General features: G+C 44.3%; 3 protein-coding genes across 3 annotated transcripts in view; 1 reads left to right on the top strand and 2 right to left on the bottom strand.

Moving 5' to 3' along the window:
* Nucleotides 1-471: 471 nt before the first annotated feature.
* Nucleotides 472-6,330, bottom strand: cntd1 (cyclin N-terminal domain containing 1; the record flags this gene model as incomplete). The annotated part of the gene is made up of 7 exons (XM_083635782.1): nt 472-585; nt 1,612-1,708; nt 2,862-3,006; nt 3,121-3,283; nt 3,372-3,522; nt 4,470-4,545; nt 6,162-6,330. The coding sequence occupies 7 exons, from the start codon at nt 6,328-6,330 to the stop codon at nt 472-474; spliced, it is 915 nt and encodes a 304-aa protein (XP_083491908.1).
* Nucleotides 6,331-6,814: 484 nt separating this feature from the next.
* On the top strand, nt 6,815-8,452 carry coa3a (cytochrome C oxidase assembly factor 3a). Its single transcript, XM_083636337.1, has 2 exons — nt 6,815-7,011; nt 7,880-8,452. The coding sequence occupies exons 1-2, from the start codon at nt 6,816-6,818 to the stop codon at nt 7,981-7,983; spliced, it is 300 nt and encodes a 99-aa protein (XP_083492463.1). The 5' UTR covers nt 6,815; the 3' UTR covers nt 7,984-8,452.
* A 145-nt stretch (nt 8,453-8,597) lies between these two features.
* wnk4a (WNK lysine deficient protein kinase 4a) overlaps nt 8,598-25,686 on the bottom strand; it is a gene marked incomplete at its 5' end in the record, with an annotated part of 61,948 nt that continues 44,859 nt past the window's right edge. The window contains 9 exons of the mRNA XM_083634563.1: nt 8,598-10,579; nt 10,704-10,798; nt 11,331-11,536; nt 12,075-12,669; nt 13,925-14,012; nt 14,242-15,083; nt 18,060-18,191; nt 18,367-18,421; nt 24,868-25,041. Coding sequence (XP_083490689.1) covers nt 10,577-10,579; nt 10,704-10,798; nt 11,331-11,536; nt 12,075-12,669; nt 13,925-14,012; nt 14,242-15,083; nt 18,060-18,191; nt 18,367-18,421; nt 24,868-25,041 — 2,190 coding nt within the window. The 3' untranslated portion in view covers nt 8,598-10,576. The remainder of the gene's footprint in view (nt 10,580-10,703; nt 10,799-11,330; nt 11,537-12,074; nt 12,670-13,924; nt 14,013-14,241; nt 15,084-18,059; nt 18,192-18,366; nt 18,422-24,867; nt 25,042-25,686) is intronic.

The following is a 25,686-nucleotide window of genomic DNA, read 5'->3' as shown; positions in this document are numbered from 1 at the left end:
AGACTGAAGAGTGAATCTACAACGCCACTTTACAATGTTACCATTTCAGTTTGCTGGAATCTAATAGGTTGTAACGCTACCTAGCTACAGGTAACGTAACATTACATTACGTAAACCTAACAGTGTGTTGATAATTATGCAATTCTGTGAGGTTGTAACAGTACCTTTATGGCTTCAAGCGGTAACAACATACAGCATCGTTAGCTGACACAGGAAACTACCCTGGTTCACTTTGGAGCCATTTGATTACATGAGATATTTCAGTGCACAGGCGTTTCTCTTTCTTATGCCAATCATCTCAGTTATTTAGTTGCATAGTGTACGTTATCTGTGCCTGAGTCAATTGTATCTTGTCAACATCTACAAACGGAAAACAAACTTCACTGTAAAGAGAATAAAGACATTTTCAGTGGATGAATGCTGTCAATGCTCAAGTTGATGTTACAGGAGAACTGGTCTTGGTAATATCCATCAAGTTGATGTTACAGGAGAACTGGTCATGGTAATATGCATCAACGTCACATGAGAGAAATCGCTGATGCTGGTCCGCGAGATCCCTGTGATGTGACTCAGCTCTTCCACCACCTGTCAAACATGGAAAGATGCAGAAAGCTGACATCAACACAAGCCAGCAGTACGGCTTGCACAAGATAAAATGCATTCACAACAACAGATTATCTATATACACTAACTTTAGATATAAGCTTGAATATAATGATATAGAATGTCTGCAATGCTGAGCTTCAAACGCTGTGAGAGAAGAAAGGCTTATGAAGTCATGCTAATGTGGACGTAATGTAAACACGGTGTGAAAAGTGAGAAAGTCGTGAGTGTTTGTTAAATCCTGTATAGCGCTGGGCGAGATGTGAACACTGTGGTTTGTTGTCCTGCAGTGAATCATGATGTGGTTAATTTGGGACATCGTGGCCATAATTTTTTCCCCTCTCATTTAATTTTTTTGTTTCTTATTATGTCGCTATTTGGCTCGTCATCCCATCGGACATTGCTATTCAGTTCAGCTGGATTTAAAAAGATCTGGCATGCGTCCGTGTGCAATTTTTGGTAGCTCACAATGCCCTCAATCACTGTAATCTTGGTGATTATTATATTGATTCCAACCACATCGCCCACCTCTATTCTATGTTTATGTGTACTCCATCTTCTATTTGAGCCAGGGGGAGGGTGTGTGAATGATTGTATGTGTGTGTGTGTGTGCGTGCGTGCATGCGTGTGTGTGTGTGTGTGCGCACGCGCGCGCATGCGATTATTACTTATTATTATTTTTTTATTATTATTATTTTGTTTTGTGTATGTACAGCATGTAGCCTATGTATGTATGTATGTATGTATGTATGTATGTATGTGTATATATGTATGTGTACATATCTATGTGTGTGTGTGTGTGTGTGTGTGTGTGTGTGTGTGTATATATATATATAAATCTTCATCTTATGGATCCACAGGTCTGTTCTGTATTTGTAGTTTTTCCTTCTTATTTTTCTTTGAGATAATGTACATATTCAGTCGTGTCTGTGGACAGTTGATCTTTGTGTTGACCTCTAAAATAAATACAGTGAAAAAAGAAAGAAAAGAAAGTCACGAGTGTTTCACCTGTTCCCATTGGCTGATATTCAAGATGAATGCGGCCACAGCGATGACACCAACACCAAGAAGCATGTAGTCTTCAGTCACTGTGACAAACTTCTCTCTGGTTTTTTAATTGAGTTAACGCAGGTTAATCATATGACCCACCAATAGCTTCATCATGGTATGTGTAATAGTAAGTCCTCCATCCTAGCAGGAAGAACTAGAACGACCGCAACGCGGACTTATGCCTCCGCCATTAGTTCATTCTGGAGTCCAAATCGCCATTTGAGGCAAATTGGAAGAGATTCCGTCAAGGCGCTCCTGTGATGTTGCGTTACAGAGCTTGGAAATTGGGTGTGTGAGAGGTCACAGTGACCTTGAACTTTGACCACCAAAATGTAATCAGTTCATCCTTGAGTCCAAGTCGATGTTTGAGACAAGTTTGATTAAATTCCGTCAAGGCATTCCTGAGATATCGCGTTAACAAGCTTGAAAATGGCGTTTGAGAGGTCACAGTGACCTTGACCTTTGACTTTTGACCACCAAAATGTAATCAGTTCATCCTTGAGTCTAAGTAGATGTTTGAGGGAAATTGGATGAAATTCCGTCAAGGTATTCATGAGATATGGCGTTACCAAGCTGGAAAATGGCGTTTGAGAGGTCACAGTGACCATGACCTTTGACCTTTACCCACCAAAATCTAATCAGTTCATCCTTGAGTCCAAGTCGATGTTTGAGACAAGTTTGATTAAATTCCGTCAAGGCATTCCTGAGATATCGCGTTAACAAGCTTGAAAATGGCGTTCGAGAGGTCACAGTGACCTTGACCTTTGACCTTTGACCACCAAAATCTAATCAGTTCATCCTTAAGTCCAAGTCGATGTTTGAGACAAGTTTGATTAAATTCCGTCAAGGCATTCCTGAGATATCGCGTTAACAAGCTTGAAAATGGCATTCGAGAGGTCACAGTGACCTTGACCTTTGACCTTTGACCACCAAAATCTAATCAGATCATCCTTGAGTCTAAGTCGATGTTTGAGGCAGATTTGATGAAATTCCGTCCAGGCGTTCCTCAGATATCGCGTTAACAAACATCGTACGGACGGACAACCCGGATCCATAATGCCTCCGGCCTGGCTATCGCCGGCGGAGGCATAAAAATAACTGCACAAGACAACATCTGAAATGACTGCACCACAGTTCTCGATACCACTCGTGCCAAAGCCAAACATAAGCAAATGCAGCCTTTGGGACAGATTAAAGGATAAAATTACCTCTGTTCCTTGGATGGGATGAGGCACTGAGTGGTGGCCATTAACAAGGAGTCGTAGATGGCAGTCCTCTGCAGGCAAGTGAACTGGAGAACATGGAGGCACAGATGATGCAGGAGTTCCACATGGACGGAGGACTCATTGTGTCCTAGAAAAGTCAAGTCACCCTTTTCAAAGTCAGTCAAGTTGTTAAAATATGGTTGGATTATTGTCACAAAACCCATTCCAATTGGCAATGAAAATTAGTTTGTATTTGACTTACCAAGCACCTCCAGAAGTATTTCCACATATGTCAGAGGGTTGGGGACATTTAGTCTGAATTCAAGGCGTTTCAAGACCATCAGCTCTGACTGCAGGAGAGTCTGCTTGGAAACACTGTGGCCCATTGAGTGAAGGAATTGCACAGCAGTATTGTTGTCGATAATCTTACAAAAAAAGGAAAAACATGATATAAAGCTTAGCTTATTTTGGAGCACAGGATGTTGAAATTGGTGTGTAGGTCTCAAAACTTACTCTACTGTGTAAAGACAGTTTGCTGGCAAGTTGCACACAGGAGAAGACAACAAGGGGGAATTTCTCCCTCAGCTTGTCGAAAGCAGGATCAGCAGCTGCACCTTGAGGTGGGGGTGTGGTGAACAAATCTTCAAGGTGCTTGATCATGAACCTGTGGGAGATAGTCGTTCACACATAAAGGCTTACTAAACCAATTCTTGAGGACACCGTCTGGTGTTGTTGCTACGCAACGCTGGGGGAACGGGCTCGCTCTCCTACTGTATGGGTTACGCCCACTGTCGCCAAACTCAATACAAAAACCTGTCAGTTTCACTGTTGTCTTGCTTGTCACTAAGGGCACCAGACTGCTATAACATGACTTTAAACCTGTTATGAATCAGTGGGGTCTTTTGTAATATTCGGGTTAAAAACCGAAGCTCAGACCACGTCTGTGTCATTGATGTATACTAGTTTGTTCACAGAATTCACATCCACGCTCATTGTTTTGACTTGCTGTGTGCCCCCAGTTCCGGTTGTGTTCCGGATGCGTGACATCAGGCTGTCCTCAATAATATACCGTAGTTGCACAATGGCAAGCTATTGTGCTGCTCCTTCATACTAGAGGGTGACACAGGAGTGGCTTTTCACTACTGTCCCATCCCACTCCCACAAAAATACTCCCATTCCATCCCAATCATGGGCCACAGTAGTAGTAGTAATGATAATAATAATAATAATAATAATAATAATAATAATAATAATAATAATAATAATGAATAGAATGACTCCCGCCCCATCCCGTTTTTTTGTTTTGTTGCATTTAGTCTTTAGACACTGCAAAGATTTTTATTTTGATGTTCTCCCCATCCTTTTTATAGACTTTGTGTTCTATTGCAGTTTTAATTTACACCATTTGGCCAGTGTAGTAGGCTAGTAGTATGGTACTAATATTGTTGTCATGATTCCCGCTCCTGTCCGCTCCCGTTGACTTTTTTTCTCCTGTTCCAACCAAATCACATGAATAGTGAAATGACTCCCATCCGGAATGATCCCGTGGGAATCCCTTGACCCACAAAAAACAAAAAACAAAAAAAATGTCAGCCTCTACGTGCTTCATACCTTTCAACTAATTCAGCGGCATGGTATCCAACCAGTGGATCAAGTCTCAACTCTTCAGTTATCAGGAAGATGTATTCTGAGGAAGACCAGAAAGATTACACTGGATCAACAACAGCAGATCATAAAACAAGAAACTCCCTGTCTGTGTGGTGGCTGAGACCTGTGCAAGTAAAACATATAGCACTGAATCACAATGGTCAGATATTAACACCACCAACCAGCCAAACACTGACAAAATGTTATTGTGATGGGCCTTTTTTATGTTGACCAGTTAATTTGGCAGAAAAATAAGTATTATTTGGAGACTTGTTTATTCAGGTCAAACTGTATGGTGAAACAGTGAGCGGTAGGTGATCTTAAGAATCAACCTGACACTGTGGTCAGTCAGTGGATGAAAAAGTTTCCTGTCCTAATCACAAATGCCCTGCTGTTCAGCCCCCGACATTGTATGTATTTCAATAAAGACACACAACAACATATCTCAATTGAAGTGTTTGACAGTTATGGAGGCACCAGCCTACGAATGGAGAAGTGTGTTGAAGACACAGGCAGCACTGCTCATGAATTTATTGAAATAACTTTTTGTCTAGAAGTTATGTGAACTATAAGGAAGCGTATGTTTGTAGATGAAAAGCAATTCACACTGCTTTCATCTGCTCCTTGTATCTGGCAGGTTTTTGTCGATGTTGAGGCTCCTTTGCTTCTGTCTCCATGGCCTGGCCTACAGCTAAGAGACCGGTACCTTCAGGAGTTTATAATGACTCTCGCGGCTCGCCCTCCATATGTCGAGGCTCACAAGTTCAGGTGTACAAAGGAAACAGACTTCAACAACAGATTGAGGACAAGGCAATGTGGAGTTCAGCAAGTAATACAGAGACATTACAGGCTCCTCCCTGAAGATAAACTTGGAGGCAGTGTATTCAAGACCGCATGTGCACCCCACCCTGCTGAAGGAAATATGACAGTATGTCAACAAAATGACTGAATAGCTGTAAGCTAAGATAAGCTAAAGCCTGACTAAAATACTGATATGAGTGTCAATAAATAAGTGCCATATGAGAAGATGCAGCTTCACATTGTGTTTTAAAAGATTAAAGGACTGGTCTAGCTCACAATGAACTTTCACTGCATAATTACAGGAAGCTATAATAATAATAATCATAATAAATAAACAAACAAACAAACATTATCAGTCTGTGGTGGGAAGGCTTTAATTTTCCCAAAATACTTTTCATCAGTGTGTTTATCTAAGAAAATTATTGCCATTTTAAAATAAGAACATTATCAACGAACGCTAAGTCTTACTTACCAGCAGGTGCATCACTCTGCATTTAATTGTGCCTGAAGAGAGGTTTAAATTCTGAATTGTATCTCTTATTGGTTTTATTTTTTGTAGTAAGTTGGGAAAGCAAAGCAATGTGTTGTTTCTTCAATGTAATGTAATGTAATTGGTGATGCCAGATGAAATTCATTATTTTGTCCATGAAGATCGACATTATTACCCCCAGGCCCAGCAAAACCGGGTCTTTAAAACCTGGTAAATTAAAATGTAGCTAACTTAATATATCAAAATAAAATAGCACTGAGTCTGAGACGTTGGTTTATCCCACTCTGTTTTTGTCTAACGTAATGGATCAATTAGTTAGTTCTTAGCAAATGTCAGCTATCAACGGTCAAGCTAGCTATACTTACCAAACATTTTTTTATCTTTGAAGTATCCGCTACATTTTGATAGACCATTGAGTTTGTCTTTGTTTCTTTTGTTGAGATTAATGAGAAAGTCTGATAATAGCTCAAAGGAGACTTCCCGAAACTTTAAAGGGATCATTTCTATGGAAGAACGTAGAAATCTCTTCGCCATCTTCACTGACTAAAGTTGGCATTCATGACATAGCAAAAAGGCTGAGCTAGCGTTAAGGTAAACTACAACTGACTGTGTTAACAACAACGTCTTTGTCCACTTTTACCAATACCCGATATAAAATAATTTATATTAGGAAAACAATTTGTTTGAATTGTGTCAAAAATAGCTAACGTTACATTATATTTTCCTGAAGATGGCGGTATTGCAGCAGTTTCAACAGACCGTCTCAACCATAGGTTTGAAACTAAGTAGGAACCAATTCGCCATGGGGAATCATTACGATGTTGCACAATTTTGTTTCGCTCGCACACAACATCCCGTGATTGGTTGCGCTCGCTGCGCTCAACGCATACTCGATCTGACAACGCATCGATAGACAATTCGCCGCACAGTTTGTCGTTACCAATAGTATAACTTAGTCTATAACACAGCTGCACGTACCTCTTCCAAACTGAAACAACCTTGCATGCCTGACAGCAGAAATGGCTGACAAGACGCCGCCGAAGTCCGATGCTCCATTTGCAGCAAGGATAGACCCAATGAAAGAAGGTCTTTCCAGAGAGCAGATGCACTATATAAGACAAGTAGAGCTTGAACAATGGAAGAAGAAAACACAGAAACTGAGGACACGGAACGTTGTAACGGGACTCGCTATTGGAGCCATTGTGATGGGTATCTGTATCCTTACCAAGCACGTTAACACACACAAGGTGAACTCTGTAGCACAGCTTGCAATGTAGTCAGTCAAACGGGCTTGATAGGCTAGCACAATGTAAAGTTTGACGTTAATTTAACTCTGTAGTTTACGTGTGTTTTTCTGGACTGTGGTGCCAATGAGTCATTTGAAAGTTCAAACGTGGACTAGTCACATTTTGATGCCAAAAGGGTACTTAGCTTAAATACCTTAAAGGAACACTCTGCCCATTTTCAACCAGCTTTGTATCATTAGAACATCAGTAGTATATCAGAAAACTCTAAACGGTTTTGAAGTCTGTCATTTAATTTGACAGTTATTGAGTGTTAAAGTGTGGACCAGTGACATCACTGGTCCACACTAACTCAAATTAATAACTCATTAACTCAAATCAACTCTCAATAACTGTTAAACTAGATGAATGATGAATAGTTTGACAGTTATTGATTTGAGTTAATGAGTTATTAATTTGATATACTACTGATGTTCTAATGATACAAAGCTGGTTGAAAATGGGCGGAGTGTTCCTTTAATGATTTCTGAGTGGTTTTCTGTCTACGCGGGTCACCTTTTTCCACTACCATCAATTTGCATCCCTGGTTAAAACCTATGGTTAAGACCTGTCATCGACGTTAGAGACCCATTCAATTCATTGAACGCTAGCAAGTTGGTGATGTGAGGTGAGGTGTCTAGTGTCAGGTTTAGCGATCAGGAAAATAGGTTTAGTGTAGTGTAAGTTAATTAATGAGAAACCACACTGTTATATTTGAAGTTAGGTTCGAGAGTTCATTCACTGCTTTTGATGCGCTCCTCGCTTCCATGTTTGCTTGCCTTGACTGTTTGCCCCCCTAGATGGCTACACATTTTACTCTGTTTCCCAGGAGCGAATCATGGACGAGCTGGATGAGCAGGCCAAGCTTGCAAGGATGCAGGGGCCAAAGACTGGTGCCAACTGAGATCATTGAGTGAGCTGGATGCGCCCTGAAACCCTGAAACCTCTGCACTTGACACTGAGATGGGACTCATGTGGACACTATTCCACAGCTGGACACCGTGTCACATGTTGAGGCAGCGCTGGAATTGATCTTGTCTTGATTGTAAAGGGTAATTGTGTGGTTTTCTGTTGTTGAATTGGAGCGAAAGGTGTCTTGATTCTGATTAAACTTGTCTCCCTGTCAATAGAGAGGACCGATCCACTGACCTCAACATGACCTGTTAGCATTACATGTTTGGTGATTATGTTTTTCCTAAAGCCACCTAACCCAGATGCCCTGTAGAATAATCACTTCACTATCATAACAATTCAGTGAGACATGTGCACCCTGACCATCTGTTGTACGAGGTGTATATACTAAATGTCAGTCAGCCAGTAATATTACATCTACAGTGGCCTTGAACACCAATGACACACGGATCACTATTTAATGCAGATAAAGTGAATATTTGTACAAAACAAATGTGTTTTCCTTTTTTTTTTTAACAAAATTATATCCCAATGTAGGTTATTATGTGTCATGCGTTTTTGCAAGAATTAGACACTGGGTGACACAGTAAAGACAATAAAAAGCAGTGTAATTACAATTTTATTTATTAATTTTGTCAAAATATGATTTATGCAGCCTGATCTAGCCACCAAATCTTGAGAGTAAAAATATAAAATAAGACATTGCGAGGGAAAGGCACAGATTCAGCATGACAGGACAGCTGCTTTGGAAAGCAATACAATTATATATTTACATTCAAAATGTTGAATTGCAATTCATTTTCTTTGAATATATTATGTACTATGGAAATCTTCAGTGTGTGTAGTGACTACTGTATAAGGCAATGGCTATGGCTAATTCAGTGTGTGTAGTGACTGACTACTGTATAAGGCAATGGCTATGCGTTCACAGCTTGGACTGATTTCTGTATCCAGCAATATACTGGTTAATTTAAACTTGTGGCAGGTTAGATCTAATTCATTCATGCAAGTATAAATATACATTTCATCCAATAAGAAATATACAATTGAAGAATGTTCTCTAGCTGAGAGGAAACTCTACCCATACAGGAAATATACCAGGTCTTCCTCAAGTGAACACATGAACATAATTTTATCCACAAACATGATCTGTGTAAATGACTAGAGGACTAAAGTAGAAGTTACTAAAGTGCAGAAGGTGCTTGATCTATGCAACAGGCAACACATCTGATTTTGCTCAAGCCAGAATTTCGGTCGCCAAAATATTTAGTTTACTCATAACCTGTAAACATAATCTATACATGCATTCTAATATATACACATTTACAATCAATGGGAAAGCCAGTAGTCTAAAACTTAGGTGGATTTCTTAATGATTAATCAACACTATGAAAGCCTCTTGACTTGACTTTTATAGTATTTGAAATGATTTGCGAAGCTCCCTAAGCTTCTGCTAGAGGAAGCTACTTGTCAATTGAGTAGTAATAGTAAGTAAAAGTACCTACCTACCTGATCAAACGATTACAACTGTTTTATAACTCCCCCTCTGTCAAAAAGCATTGCTAACATCTGTGTTGATGGCTATTCTATCTCATTGTGTGAGTGTGCTGCTATCCTACTGATTTAGAGAAGCATTGGCCCTGGAAATCCTATTCAGTGAAAATGTCAGAAGTACAGTCAAACCTCGAGTTACTTTGAAGTGGTGACGTGTCAAAATGACACAAGAGCATTATGTGCTAGGCCTTAGCAGTTAGCACATAATGTTCTTTGGGCGTAATGTTCTCAAAACGCATGTTTGGATAAACCAGGTTCTGCTCTTGTCAGCTTCTGGACGGCAGTAATACTAATACACTAATGAGCGTATATTCACTGTGCAGTCAGCAGATACTGAGGCGACATGAACACACTACAGCAAATAAGATGTGAGATCATCTGGAATGTCATCTGTATATGAAAAGTGTCAGAATCTCATTGTGGTTCACATGACTGTGCTCAGATGGATCGATGGCAGCGAGTCAGACAAACAGGAAAACAATTGATATCATGACAATTCTGGATCAAAGTCATAGTATCCGGATCCGGTGACTCCACGGCACTTTGTACCGTCACTTGAAAAGCTTGCTCAGAGAAAACACTTGCAGTGAACTGTGCTGTGACGTTTTGCAGAGTACAGTGGCATCTTGGACTGGGCTGGTTTCATTGTGAACCGTTGGGTCTGACAGACGATTCTTGGGGGTTTATTTACATACCAACAAAAATAACGATCATTTTTTTTAGTTGAATGCGACTCAGATTGGCAGGTATTAATTCTATGCTTCACCTGCAATGAAGTCACCAGATATGAGTGACATGCGGTTGATCATCAGATGTTAATCCTGTGTAAATCCAGCCGTATGGATGACAGTGTTTATATTTTGAGGTAAATGACCACTGGCAGAACCTTGGGACCACTGGCAGGGGGAAGCGGCTTGCTCCTTGGGGTGCCAGTGAAAGGCTTAAAGCGCTCCTCCTACAGGATGGCTTTGACCACTGCAGTCACACTTGATGAGGTAGTCCAGATGTACAGCTTGCTTGGCTGCTGTTTCTTACTGGTGAGGTGAAGGGGGGAAAGGAAAACAATGATTTCTTTAGAATGATGCCAATATGAAGTTGTCTCATCATGGCATATTTGGATTCACTTTACGTTGGTGCATGTATGAGAAGCACACTCACCATTCTACTAATGTCAGTGGCAAAGGTGACCCCTTTGCTAGGTTTGTCCTGGGAGCTGCTGCTGCTGCCTCCAAGGGAATTTCTCCTAATGATGCCTAGGAGAATAAACACAGTACACTGATGAATCAAATGCACACATATACTGTATATGCAGCATTACTGTATACAATTCTGATTGTGATTCTGCTGATCGACTCCGGTTCTTAACGAGCTTATTCATATTATCATAACATTGTTTGTCATTTATTATGAACTTTTGTAAACAGTGAGGGTTAGGGTTAACAGTTTATCATTTTTTGTATAACATTTTAAATTGACACTTTATACAGCGGTCCGTGTCCGCCACTTAGTATGTTTCGGGTGGGAACTCGGATTTGAAGTACCGTATGTTCTGCATGCAAAATTTAAATCAATAAGCAGAATCGATATTTCGATTTCTTTGGAGTTTGGAATCATAATTTTGGGACCTCGATGTCCAACCCTACTGACATAACTAAACGAACCAGCTGACAATGTAACAAAGCAAGTGACAATGTAGTGAAAATGCACATGCGGTATATACACACAACGTTGGTACATTTAGATAAAATCCAAAAATCAGAAAGGAAGGTTGAAGGTGTCCCTTACCTTGGAGTGGCAATATGTCCAAGCGCTGGAGACTGTTCCTGCGGGACGGGGGGAAGCCGCTGCCTTTGGACAGGCGGCGCTGTCGACTGGACAGCATAGCAGCAGGAGAGACGATGCCCGGAGGGGGAACCTTCCCCATCCGCTCATACAGCTCCTCAATCTCTCTCTTTTGGGCAGCCTGCAGGGTCTGCACCTCCGCCAGGTGTCTGCGAGACAAAACACAAGCTGTGTCAGGGGAGAACAGACTCATGTTGCTTTGAGAAGTCAGTGAAACAAGGCTCCTATGGGCCTTGGAAATCATTTAAAGTGTGTGGGTTAAAAATTTGATCTTTTGTCATCTTTACATCCTGAGGAAAACCATATGATGGATATTTGTGTTTATAAAGGAGCAGTGTTCACTTTTAAAATGAATTATTTCACCTTGATCGATTGACTTGAGAAGATCATGAGTAGAAATGAGTCCTCTATGATGTCTATTTTTGACTCATAATTGAAAGGTGCTTGAATTTGAGGTTCAAATGAGTGTGGGAGCCCTAAAAAACATTGCATGGCTCTTCAGGATATTTACCCTCATCTACAGTAGGCTATATACTACTTCAAAATCTCCCCATGTAACCACCTGTTTTGCTCGTCTCGACTAGAGAAACAATCTAGTCCTCTATTTTCTATTAATACATGTTTAGTTCACTGTATTAAATTCAAATTAAATTCAAAAAATTTGAAGTCTTCAATGGTGCCACTTACTTCTCTCTCAGATCCTGAAGCTCCTCCAGCATGTCGTCATCGTCACTGTCTGAGTCATCGCTGCTCAGGTAGGGAGTGCTACGGCTGTAAGTCATCATCCACAAGTGGTGCAGGGCATTGCTGTACTGCGGACTGCCTGCCCCTCCGTCCCACAGCCTGCCCTCCGTGTCAGCAGCTGTCACCGAGAGCCCGCTGTCTGCAGACGTTCCCATCAGGCTGAGGCTGCATGCCCTCCTCCGACTCCTCCTCCTCGTCCTTGCTCGGTCCTCAGCACCTTGCTTCTCCCCCTCTTCCTCCTCTTCCTCCCCTCCGTCCTGGTTCCCAGCCCACGATCCCTGGCTCTCCTGGTCGTGGAGGGGCCCTGCGGAGCCTCTGTGGGGGTTGGCGGGGTGAGGAGGGGACATGGTGAGGGAGGTGCCCAGGCTGGTCTCGGACTCGCCCTGCTCCTCTGTGCTGCTCTCTGAGGAGGTGCTGCTGCTGCTGCCTACTGACTGGGGCCTGGTGGCTGCAGGACCTCCTGGCACAGGGAGCACGGGGATCTCCATGCTGGCTGTCACCTGGAAGCGCCCAACAGTCACTGGCGCAGACTGGCCTTCTGTAGGGTCAAGAAACAAAGAGCTTCTAATCAATATAAATGCTGTTATGTTACGTTCGTGGGTTCGTCCATTGTGATGGAATTCTGCATCCTCTTTGACCTTTGTTTTAATCTTTATTTGACGAGTTAGCCTCTTGAAATAAACACATGTACATGAGCTGATTAAAGATCTCAAGGCATTTCTAAAATATCCTATTTTTTACAGCAAACCTGCAATATTGGTTAACATCAGTGCTAGTCAGTTGTAGTATCTCCGTCCTGAAACCTTACGAGCCTTGCAACCAACAGCGAGTTGGAAATGATGAGTTCGAACACATAGACAGGCAATTTATATACACGTGTGATAGCACTGAAATCAGTGGCAACACAGTGGCAACTGTTCTCTAATCTCATCAGACCTGATCAATCAACAGAACAGAGCCCCACTCATTTCCAACTGCTTGGGTCTGTGATGAAAGACAAATGATGTTTACTGACTACAGACTTGTAGGAGTGTGTGTATGTCCCTGACCAGCAGTATATCCTAATCCTCTATGGAGCCTTTTTATAGCAACAATAATTGACAATAGTAATGGACTGGATTATGAACCGTCACAAACAATCAAGTGTAGAGGGGGGGGGGGGCGGGGCATTAAAATCCTGCAGTGCTTCAGTCTGCCCACTAAGTGTCGCTCTCACTGCAGACATTGGGAGCGGCTGGCTGTGTACTGAAACAGAGGGAACTCTGTTGAGTGTGGGTTTCTGACGTGGGTATAAATACTGACAGGTGTGGATATGGGGGGAGAGGCTTATAACGAGCGTGGCTGCTTTCTGATTGGCCGGTGGGAAGGGCCGCAATCACACCTACGTTTGTGCCCCTTATTCAATGGAACATTACATCCAGACTTCTTACGCAACGGCTCCCCGAGGCACCAGTAATAGGTGACAATGTCACTAAAAAACCAAGGATAAAACAGGGAAGGGGAGCGAAGCGAAAACAACTCAGAAGGCAAATTGGCCACAACAGAGACATCAGACAGTATTTAGACCGAATACATAATAAAAGCGACCTGCATAAGAGAAGAAACCCTCGTACAGGCGTGCAGGCATGTGTGTGAGTTTGTTTGGGCTGCAAACAAAAAGCGCACATGTAATTTTCCAGCACTCTTAAATGCCTGGCGAATAACATGGATCACTCTCTACAGTAGGTGTTTATGATCCAGAAACGGAGGAAAACCAGCAGCAGGAACGTGAGAACGTGCACAAAGTGTCTCACCAGAGGCAGCGGAACAGGCTTTTGCTTTAGGACAACTGGCATTCATCTCAGGTACTGCAGGGCGTACTGGAGCGCTGAAGGAGGATAACTAGACAGAATGCAGAAAGAGAAAACACACCATTCTGTGACTTTACAGCAAGACTATGCTTTTTGAACAAGACCACAGTGGAAAATAGATCTTTTGATTGTTTTGTCCTATCTATGAGGTTTTCGTTGCATGATCTTTCTTACTTGTAGTTACTTAAGTGTGAAGTATAACTTTCAAGCAGTTTCATCTGATATCAACTCTGAAATAAGAGTAACTAATGGTGACTCACAGTACTTTCTGGGCTCTCTGGGGGTGATGGGGAAAGTTCTGAAGAGGAGCTTGAACTCGAGCTTTGATCACACTTGGGTTTGGCCTGGACCAGAGCCTGAGGCGGGTAAGACACCAGGTAGTTGTGGAGACTGTCCTCCTGGGTCAGGCCGGGCGGGCTGGAAAACCCAGCCTGCTGCAGAGACTCTTGAGGAACCTGCGGAGGCGTGGAAGGCATGGAAGGGGAAGAGATGGGATACGACCAAGTGGGATGTCCGCTCTGAGGATACCCGGGTCCATCTGTCTGAGGGATATTGTCAGGACTGTGGTAGACACCATGCTGCCCTGTGGGGTACGCGAACTCCATTGAGGAAGTCTGGTAATGTGGCGGGTAGACCGAGGGGTAACCTGACTGATCCATGTGAGGGGGTAGCTGGGGGTGGAAGCCAGCAAGGGAGGGCATTCCCTGGGCGGGCATGCTGGCAGGAGGAATGAAAGACTGGGCCATGCTCATGGCCATGGAGATGACATTGGCCAGGGAGAAGAGGGGCTGGGTGTGGGGAGACCACATATTGGGATGCTGATGCTGTGGTGGGGAGATGGAGACGCCCTCGTTGTTGCCTGGACTCGGGGTCTCGTTCAGAGGGCCGGGGGACCCCGGGGCCGGGGGAGGGACAGACGGGAAGGAGGGGTTACTGGCCACACGTGTGAGGGGAGTATGGAGCCCTGCTGGCTGGGGGGAACCCGGGGACGCTGGGTATGGGAATGGAAAGTGTGTGTGGCCCATGTAGGGCAAATGGTAGCGCTGGTGGTGGGGCAGGAGAGAGGCATGGTGGTGGTGTTGTTGATAAGGAAGGGGAGATCCTGGAACACAAGAAGAACATCAACAATGTTTTAATATGGAGTTAGTATGAAGGTGAGAACCTGGTACACAAAAGGAAAATCATCAACATTTGAATCTGTAGTTTGCAGCAAATCATTTACAGTACTATTGTCACTTACGATAAACTAGTGGAAAACTTGGCGTGAGAAAAACTAGTGCTGGGCGATATAGCAATTTTTTGTTGTTGATATAGAACATTTCAAATCAGTCGATAATTATTTCGAATTTTTAATTACCAATTTTTAATAAAGACCACGAGATTTTTTTTCTTCTAAACTGGTCTAAACGCCTGGTCCGCCAGTTAATGTTTGGATGGGAACTTTAGAATGTGTCTGTTAAATGATGATGATAAAATGTGAATTGATTGGCTGTTTGCGTGTCACTCATATTAGCAAGGGACATATATCGATATATATTGAACTATTTTCATATTGTATTGATGAAGTGTCTATCGCTGATATATATTGCTATTGTTTTATCGCCCAGCCCTAAGAAAAACACACTGAAAAGGTTCTTAATGTCCCCAATTTAACTGGGCGCCTACATGAGAACACCGGAGGAACACTCCTCCACAGTTGCAATGGAATATTGGATAGAGTTGACCTCAGAGAGACAACTTATATGACTCTTTCTTCCTCTCTCCTCGGTCCAGCTCTTCCCTTTGCCCCCTGCCAAGGCAGACTACAGGAAGTCATTTGGAGCAGAAGGCCCCCCTGGGTTCAAAAGATGGCTTTCCATGGTGAACACAGATGTTTTGTTGTCTGTAATTGTCGGTGTAAGCCAGAGCCAGAGCGGTTGTGCACAGGCCATAGACGGCTGTGAGGGATTCGGCCTCAGTGAAGCGAGGGAGGCTTTTACGTATGACATCTTAAGGGGGTTTAAATGGAACACATGTGTGAGTACACAACTGTTTGGGTCTGAACAGCACCATTGAACAGTCTGGAGTCTGATTGTGAGTGGAGAACAGTCTGGAGTGTGATTGTGAGTGGAGAACAGTCTGGAGTGTGATTGTGAGTGGAGAACAGATCACTCCTTGGGGAATTATAGTAAGGATGCCAATATCCTTGCCCGATCCATTGATTTGACATTTACTTCAACAATGGCTCTACAGCAGTGATTCCCAACCTGTGGGCCGCGGCCCCCTGGTGGGCCGTGAAGGTATTGCAAGTGGGCCACCAAATCATTTCCAAAAAAGTATGATTTTTGAAAAAAAAAAAAATCAATTTTTTTTTTTTCAATTTTTTTTTTGAAAGATTTTGAAAAATCATACTTGAAAAAGTATGATTTTTGTTTCTTTGATGTTATTGCTTTTGCTTGAATTGAAGTTTAATCTTTACATCATCTTTATATTGGGTTTGTGTTTATTTGTAACCCTATCGATTTAATGGGCTTTCTTCTGATATTTGGATTTTGTTTGGATCTGATATTGGATGTCAAATTGTTATGAGAATGCATTTTTCCATTGTTGAAGGATACCGTTATTTATTAATCATTTGTTAATTAGCCTGTTACAGACAGCCCCTTGCTTGTCATTTCTGACATCTGTGTGGTGCTGATGGACAGCTCCTTGAATGATTGGTGTGTGTGTGTGTGTGTGTGTGTGTGTGTGTGTGTGTGTGTGTGTGTGTGTGTGTGCGTGTGTGTGTGTATGTGTGTGTGTGTGTGTGGACAGCTCCTTGAAAACTGTAATACTGAAGGTGTTGCAACATGTTACAGGTGCTGTGTTAGTGACTGTGGAGCTTCCAACATGTTTCTCCTGTATTCAGTTCAGTCCTTTATGTTCAATTTTCAATAAAAAAGTGCTCTGAGAACGCATTATATGGCCTTTGTATTTATGGGGTCGGAGGTGGGCCGCGAACATTTTTGAGACATAAAAGTGGGCCCTGAGTTGGAAAAGGTTGGGAACCACTGCTCTACAGTTATAATAAGCCACGCCTCCTGTTGATGAGGTATAGCAGCCTCTTCTATAAGCCACGCCTCCTGTTGATGAGGTAAAGCAGCCTCTTCTATTTCCACGCTGATGGAAAACGCTTAGGCAAACACTCTAGAAAGGTGGCGGGCGGCCAAGAGGCACAGAGAGAGAGAGAGAGGACACAGACAACACGGAGCGCGGATGTTCAGATGGTCTCCGACGCTGACACTGGTGTGTGTGTGTGTGGGGGGGGGGGGGACTTTGGCTGGGGGAGTGTGTGTGTGTGTGTGGGAGACTTTGGCTGTGTGTGTGTGTGTGCGTGTGTGTGTGTGTGTGTGTGTGTGTGTGTGTGGGAGACTTTGGCTGTGTGTGTGTGTGTGTGTGTGTGCGTGTGTGTGTGTGTGTGTGTGGGGGAGACTTTGGCTGTGTGTGTGGGTGTGTGTGTGTGTGTGGGAGACTTTGGCTGTGTGTGTGTGTGTGTGTGTGTGTGTGTGCGTGTGTGTGTGTGGGGGAGACTTTGGCTGTGTGTGTGGGTGTGTGTGTGTGTGTGTGTGGGGGGGGGGGGGCGTGCTGGGGGAGGAGGCTTTCTTGGAAATGGTGTAGGAGTTTGTGCTGGCAAACAGATGTTGCAGAGTGTGGCAGCAGTGGAGAAACGCTCATGCTTCACAGGGACAGCATTCACATCTCCCTCAAAGCCAGAAAGCTCCCCTCAGGTGAGCTCATTACCCAAGAGGCCCTGCTGCATGGCTGACACAGACCCTGGCTTTGAGGTGATGGCTGACACAGACCCTGGCTTTGAGGTGATGGCTGACACAGACCCTGGCTTTGAGGTGTGGGGAAGGTGGATGGCGCCATGCAAATGCCATGAACAATACCAAGAAGGGGCCCTGAGGAGGAGGGGTGCGGGGCTTTTATGAGCTAGCTGGGCTTCGCTCGGAGTTCTTCTTTGCCAAAGAACTGTAACAATGTTGCTGTGTGGTGAAACAGTCAACAATGCCAGGACTCTTCACACAGGAGCAGAGCGAGGGGGCGGAGGGCTATTTACCTGGGGCGTTGTGGAAAGACTGTGAGCGTAATAGTGGTCGCCCAGGTGAAGTAATGTCTGCATTGAAGAAGTCTCCAGTGGGGACCGGGGGAGAGCCACGTACCCCTACACTCGGGTTAGCCTCACTGAAGTCTAAGACAAGACACACACACACACACACATGCATGAAGCAAGCATGCACAGGAAACACACAGAGAAAACGAACAAGCAGGCAAGACATGCAACTAAGACGTGCTGGTTGGGGGGGGGGTGCCCACTGGCTGGGTGGGAGTTGAAAATTGCCATATTTTAAAGATTTGTGACTTACCAGGCAGAGAGGAGGAGGAGTGTGATCGAGGCAGGCTGTGACTATGCAGATTAGGCTGTAAGAGAGTACATTTGATCAACCTCAGTATCACGGCAATACAAAGACACAATTGCTGTAGTTGTTGTATCCATTATTGATAAATTATGTACATTATGTAGAAAGTGCATCATTTAAAGATTTTTCTAATAAATAGTGGGAGAGGATACAGAGAGAAGAGAGCGCACTGTATTTCATATTTCAGTTGAACAGTGCGATTATAAAATGTTTTAGCTTTAGGGCAAAAGTAATGTTGCTTCTGAAGTGTCCTCCAGCAAGGCACTAAAGGCACTTAAAACATAGGATGCTTGCAGCACTGCAGGCGACCCTGAGGTCTGACCTGTGAAGTACAGTGAATGTGTGTGTGTCGTGTGTGTTTCTTTCTATCCACGCAAAACAGAAACAAATTGCAACTGACAATAAAGTATCTTCCGTCCATCACTAGTGATGAGACTGGCAAGAAGTTACTGTTCATTTGGCGAGAAATGTTTCCAGAATAAACACCAATTAAGATAAGCATTAACCATAGGTTGAGGCCACGTCTCGTCATAGACGCTGGCTCAGCCTGGCTGGGGGCGTGGTCAGGGTGGGGTAAAAAAAAACCGTTCTATCCATTCACCAAAGTTAGAATTTAGCTGATAGCCCAGCCCAGGCAGACACGATCGGGGATTTAACCACCGCAGTAAACGCACATCTGAGCAGACGTCTTGTGTTCTGCTCTAGAACCCCCAAACATGTAGTTTAGAGCCGCAGCACCGTCTTTTGGTGAGTCAGCCCATGGGCGGTTTTACCCCACTCGCGCGCCAGCCGTTTAACATTTTGTGGGCGTTCCCAGACATGCGGACTGTCTCTATAACCTCTCTACGCATTCACCCAATTTCAGTTTATGGCAAGTCATTTAACCTCATTAATCTGGATAACAGCCCCTTTTCAATCTTGCTCAATCTGTAACAACCGCTGAGTCGAAGAAGCTGTGGGTTTATGCCCACTGCAAGGGCAAAATCTTTGCTAGTCTCTAGCACTCAAAATCTCCCTTTTCTCTTTGAATGACCACTGGGTCAGTACATTAAAGACCACTGGGTCAGTACATCAAAGACCACTGGGTCAGTACATCAAAGACCACTGGGTCAGTACATCAAAGACCACTGGGTCAGTACATCAAAGACCACTGGGTCAGTACATCAAAGACCACTGGGTCAGTACATCAAAGACCACTGAGTCAGTACATCAAAGACCACTGGGTCAGTACATCAAAGACCACTGGGTCAGTACATCAAAGACCACTGGGTCAGTACATCAAAGACCACTGGGTCAGTACATCAAAGACCACTGGGTCAGTACATCAAAGACCACTGGGTCAGTACATCAAAGAACGTGTTTCAGTGACCCAGTGGTCATTAACACGTTAACTGCCAGCGACGTATGCATACGTCAAAAAAAATCCAGCGCTTCACTGCCAAGGACGTATGGATACGTCAAAAAAATCGTTTTTTTTTTTTTGACGGTGGGGCGTTGATCAATCCCTTTTACGTCTCCTATACAATTATTGGAGGTATTGAATGTGTATAATCTATTTTACCGACCCACTAAGTGTTGACAGTGCTCCCCCAGACGAGCGAAATCAAAGAAAAAGGGAGCAAGCCATTCAAGGAAATGGCGAGGCGATTTTACAGTATTACATTCTCATGAAAATGGTTGGGGGAAAACGCTCTCGTTTTCGCGCTGATTGCTGGCGATGCGGGATTGCAAATTTACATAATACATTACAGGTGGAACACACTTTGAAACACGCAGCATAAATATGACCAGAATCGCAAAAGCTTCTCTCAACCAAAACTCCCAAGAAGCGAGCGAGTCCATGCCGACTTCCTCAAACAGCAGCCTGCAGACAGGCACAGGACAGCAGCAAAAGCACTGAGACTGGGGCCGCTGCAGCCAAGAAGAGGGAGGAGTTGAAGCAACTCTGCCTCTCGCTCTCTCCCTCTCTCTCTCTCTCGCTCTCTCTCTCTCCCTCCCTCCCTCTCTCTCTCTCTCTCTCTCTCTCCCTCTCCCCCCTCACTAGGATTAAACCTAGTGCGTCTCCCTCCCGAGAGGGAGGGAGAGAGAGAGAGAGGGAGGGAGAGCGAGAGGGAGGGAGAGAGAGAGAGAGAGAGAGAGAGAGGGAGGGAGAGCGAGGGGAAGGGAGAGAGAGAGAGAGAGAGAGAGAGCGAGAGGGGGAGGGAGAGAGAGAGAGAGAGAGAGCCAAAAATGAATGGTTAAAGTGACAGTTCTATCGAATTTCACAAAAAGCCGTTTATCTCTGAATATTTTTTCTGATGCTAAAACCATGCTGTATTCAACTGCTAATGCTTACATAACTACTAACTCTACAAACTAACTCTTTTAGACAGAGAAAGTACACATTCTATTAGTACTTTTGAGATATTGTATGTTCACAAACTCCAAGCAGAAAATAATCCTCGGCGCTTGTAAAATGAGCCACAATCCTCAAAAAACGGCTTGGCAGAAGCTACCTACAGCAAGAAAAAAACGGCTGGCAGTCAATGTGTTAAGAGGAAAAAAATTGAGATATTGAGTGCTAGAAACTAGCAAATATTTCCCCCTTGCACTAGGTGTAAGATATGGCCCACGCGTGAGTTTGTCACGTGTTGGGTAGAAGAAACGAGCAACTTGGATAACCGTTATTCACATTTGTGAAGAGTATCATGCTGAACCCAAATTCGCGTTCCCATAAACTTTTGTTAACCACAGACCTTATTTTATGCATTTAACTCATTGAGTGCCAGCCACTTTTGGAGAACGGACGCTCCCAGTGCCAGAGTTTCAGAGTGTTTTCAGTGATTTCTCGAGGCCCACAGAATATTGTGTGATATTACTATGTAAACAGCGAACACGCACAAAGAACGATGAGACTCTATTGTATCAGCAGCAAAAAAAAGTTTATTGATATCATTTTCCGTTCTTTAGTTATCAGCCGGAGAAGATAGGTCAAAAACAGAAAAAATTGGCGTTTCCATCTAGAAGCTGAGATATTGAGCCTTTTGTGAAATATAGCATTTCAAGCACATGACTGACTCTGAAGGTAATATTTTCTGATGTGACACCTCAAAAATAATTTACTTCAATAAAACAGTGAAAACAAAGGAATTTTGTTTGGCAAAATAATATTTTTTAGCTGCAACCAGCAGCGCTGGCCCCTGCGTGCGCAGACCCTACACCTTCTTGCTGGTCTTGATTTACTGCTGGTGGGCATCAGATAGCTTATTTGCCTGTCTCTGTCAATCGAGCCTGCTGTGTGGGTGTTGTGTGTTGTACGCTGCCCTGCGTGCCCCACCCCCCTCCTCCTCCTCCTTCGTGGGAGTGTCTCTGCGCGACTCTGAGTGTCGCTGCGTTTGCTCTCGCTCTGCTTTTGCTCTCGCTCTGCTTTTGCTCCGTCTGCACTGAAAAGTGCGCTGCATCCCCCCGCTTTTTCACAGCCTGTCCCGGCTCCCAGCTGAGAATAATGTAACTTTTCAGAAAGAGGCTGGTGTCGGCAATTAAATCATATGGAGGGGCTATTGCAGCGGAGACGGAGGAGCTCAATTGTGGTGTCAGCAGATTGACTGCTGTTCACAGGCACAGCTAACGTTATGCTTCATGCATATCGATGCGATTTCCGTTTCCTCATGACTTCTTCTCTCTTTTCTCCTGGCCTTTCTCTAATCTGGAGAGCACTGTCGCCACCTAATGGGTCCCTAAAATAGCTTTTACACATTCAACAGCCACCATACTTTCACAGGAGATGGATCTGGCTTTGATACACGTCCCACCGTCAAAAAACGCAATTGACGACTTTAGTCGTCTTTGGCACTCAACGTTACTAAAGCAATTGACGACTAAAGTCGTCATTGGCACTCAATGAGTTAAGTGAAATCCCCATTCTAAAACCCCTTTTCCACTGACGAACCAAATGGTGGCAATTTCTGAATAAAGCCTACAAAGTAGTACTACCAAATATAATATCTCCTGTATTTTCCTCATTCAATGTAGGTAGGTATGCTGGAAGGTTCATTAGGGTGTAGGTAGGTATGCTGGAAAGTTCATTAGGGTGTAGGTAGGTATGCTGGAAAGTTCATTAGGGTGTAGGTAGGTATGCTGGAAAGTTCATTAGGGTGTAGGTAGGTATGCTGGAAAGTTCATTAGGGTGTAGGTAGGTATGCTGGAAAGTTCATTAGGGTGTAGGTAGGTATGCTGGAAAGTTCATTGGGGTGTAGGTAGGTATGCTGGAAAGTTCATCAGGGTGTAGGTAGGTATGCTGGAAAGTTCATTAGGGTGTAGGTAGGTATGCTGGAAAGTTCATTAGGGTGTAGGTAGGTATGCTGGAAAGTTCATTAGGGTGTAGGTAGGTATGCTGGAAAGTTCATTAGGGTGTAGGTAGGTATGCTGGAAAGTTCATTAGGGTGTAGGTAGGTATGCTGGAAAGTTCATTGGGGTGTAGGTAGGTATGCTGGAAAGTTCATTAGGGTGTAGGTAGGTATGCTGGAAAGTTCATTAGGGTGTAGGTAGGTATGCTGGAAAGTTCATTAGGGTGTAGGTAGGTATGCTGGAAAGTTCATTAGGGTGTAGGTAGGTATGCTGGAAAGTTCATTAGAGTGTAGGTAGGTATGCTGGAAAGTTCATTAGGGTGTAGGTAGGTATGCTGGAAAGTTCATTAGGGTGTAGGTAGGTATGCTGGAAAGTTCATTAGGGTGTAGGTAGGTATGCTGGAAAGTTCATTAGGGTGTAGGTAGACTCAGCCCTCAGTCTTAATCCGTTTCACTCCTGTAAGACTGAGAATATTACTATTTAAATCTTTGCATAACGTTAGGTGGCGCTGTTGGAAGCCTTGCATCGGAGAACCAATCATGAGTGTTGTGGGCGGGCCTGCTTTCTGGGGGCAGTGACGCTCATGCAGAACCGGTGTCTCGCAAAACATTGCCGCGTTTGCGGAGAAACATATTAATCACTTAGAAACAAACATAACCTGTTAATAGGGTGTGTTTCATCCGGCCCCGGCGGCTAGAGGTCTTTTCCCCAGCGATAAGCCCGACTCCCAAGGCTAACGTTACAGAGCCTGCTGATGACTCACAGTAGCAAGCGGACCACTTCCGGGTAGGAAAAATTATTGTAAAATAAACAACAGGTATAAACTCTCTTTGCAGCACATCGGTGTCTTGCTCTATATTGGAACTATGATAAATGGCATTGCCGCTATCAAATAAAATTCTAATAATAAATGTAGGCGTGTCTGCTGCCGGCCGTTCTCGCCGGGCTCTGACAGACAGTTTCTGACAGTGAAATTCCCAGACGTTTGGTGGCGCAGCTCACCAAACGTCTGGGAGCCGAGACTAGGGTGTAGGTAGGTATGCTGGAAAGTTCATTAGGGTGTAGGTAGGTATGCTGGAAAGTTCATTAGGGTGTAGGTAGGTATGCTGGAAAGTTCATTAGGGTGTAGGTAGGTATGCTGGAAAGTTCATTAGGGTGTAGGTAGGTATGCTGGAAAGTTCATTAGGGTGTAGGTAGGGGCTGAGGAATATTTAGAGATGGAGCTGGATGCGAGAACAGAATAATACAATAATACAATAATCATCATAATCATCATCAAATAAAAAATTAAGATAAAAGCCACTGGGTACTTTGCCACAAATCACAGGGTTTTATGACATGAGTGCTTTTAGTTAACTTAAGGGCATGTCCCTGTGGGGGACCACTGTGGACAGTGTATCTCTAAGGGCATGTCCCTGTGGGGGACCACTGTGGACAATGTATCTCTAAGGGCAAGTCCCTGTGGGGGACCACTGTGGACAGTGTATCTCTAAGGGCATGTCCCTGTGGGGGACCACTGTGGACAGTGTATATCTAAGGGCAGGTCCCTGTGGGGGACCACTGTGGACAGTGTATCTCTAAGGGCAGGTCCCTGTGGGGGACCACTGTGGACAGTGTATCACTAAGGGCATGTCCCTGTGGGGGACCACTGTGGACAGTGTATCTCTTATGGCAGGTCCCTGTGGGGGACCACTGTGGACAGTGTATCACTAAGGGCAGGTCCCTGTGGGGGACCACTGTGGACAGTGTATCTCTTATGGCAGGTCCCTGTGGGGGACCACTGTGGACAGTGTATCTCTTATGGCAGGTCCCTGTGGGGGACCACTGTGGACAGTGTATCCCTTATGGCAGGTCCCTGTGGGGGACCACTGTGGACAGTGTATCTCTTATGGCAGGTCCCTGTGGGGGACCACTGTGGACAGTGTACCAAACACTATTGAAGGCTTTCCACCTGGGCAAGATTTATGGGTGCGCCTGAGATAAGCACAGCTGGACACACGGTGGCTGATGTCATTTATGATGATGATAAAACACATGGCCAGTCGGCGTACTTCCTTTGCTCTCCACTGACAATGCGGGTGATGTGGATTCTGCTGGAATGGAACAGGTAGTGCTGCTGACCTGTGAGGAAGACAAGGAGTTCACCCCGTTGTGGAACGGAGGCCGGGGTGGTCCGTGCGCGCTGGAATGAACCGACTGCTCTTTCGCCATCAGAGCCTCCGCCCGTTTGATGATGTCACCCATGCGGTGGATGAAGCCCTCCTTCTCCGACGGCAGGATGAACTCGTTGTGCGCCTGAAAGACAAACGCAGAAGAAGACATGTTCGTGTGTCTATGCATCCACCCATCATCCATCATACATCCATCCATCCACCCACCCAAAACACACACCCACCTCCCTCAGACATTGTTTATTGTGCTGACGCGGCGCATAAATCGCACTCGTCTTGTGTAACATCCACAATACAACAGTTTGTTAGGGGAGGCTTTTTGAGTTTTGCATAATCAGGCGGTTTTGAGAGTTGTGGGGCTGGGTGTGGTGACTGTCTCCTGTCAGCATGCTATAATTCAGCTCATTTAAAGTACAGCACTAATAACAGCGGGGGCTCTTGTGATGCCTGGGGCCCCTGCTGAGCCAAGAGCAAGTCAACACAAAAGCTACTGAGCCAAGAGCAAGTCAACAAAAGCGCACTGTATTTTAGAGTCAGGATAAACAGTCCATTCAGTGAAGAGAACGTGTGGGTGTAGCCACACAGCAGTAGAAACACGCTGCCTCCCCACACCCCAGCCTGCACTGACGCCCCAAGTCGGGACGGGGTTGCTTATCTAACCATGCCCGTTGTTTTGAGTATGATCTTTTAGAATAGTTGTCTATTTGATGCAATGTACGATGACCTTGGGTGTTCTGAAGGGCGTCTCCAAATAAAATGTATTATTATT

Source organism: Poromitra crassiceps (assembly GCF_964638095.1).
Source record: "Poromitra crassiceps genome assembly, chromosome: 4".
Taxonomy (NCBI): domain Eukaryota; kingdom Metazoa; phylum Chordata; class Actinopteri; order Beryciformes; family Melamphaidae; genus Poromitra; species Poromitra crassiceps.
The sequence above is the reverse complement of the archived record's forward strand: the minus strand, read 5'-3'. Positions and strand labels throughout refer to the sequence as shown.

What these genes read in the sequence shown, in the direction of transcription:
- coa3a (XM_083636337.1), top strand. Translation starts at nt 6,816, where the DNA reads ATGGCTGACAAGACGCCGCCGAAGTCCGATGCTCCATTTGCAGCAAGG. An exon ending in AGCCATTGTGATGGGTATCT is followed by an intron (nt 7,012 to 7,879) that starts GTATCCTTACCA and finishes TTGCCCCCCTAG; the next exon opens with ATGGCTACACATTTTACTCT.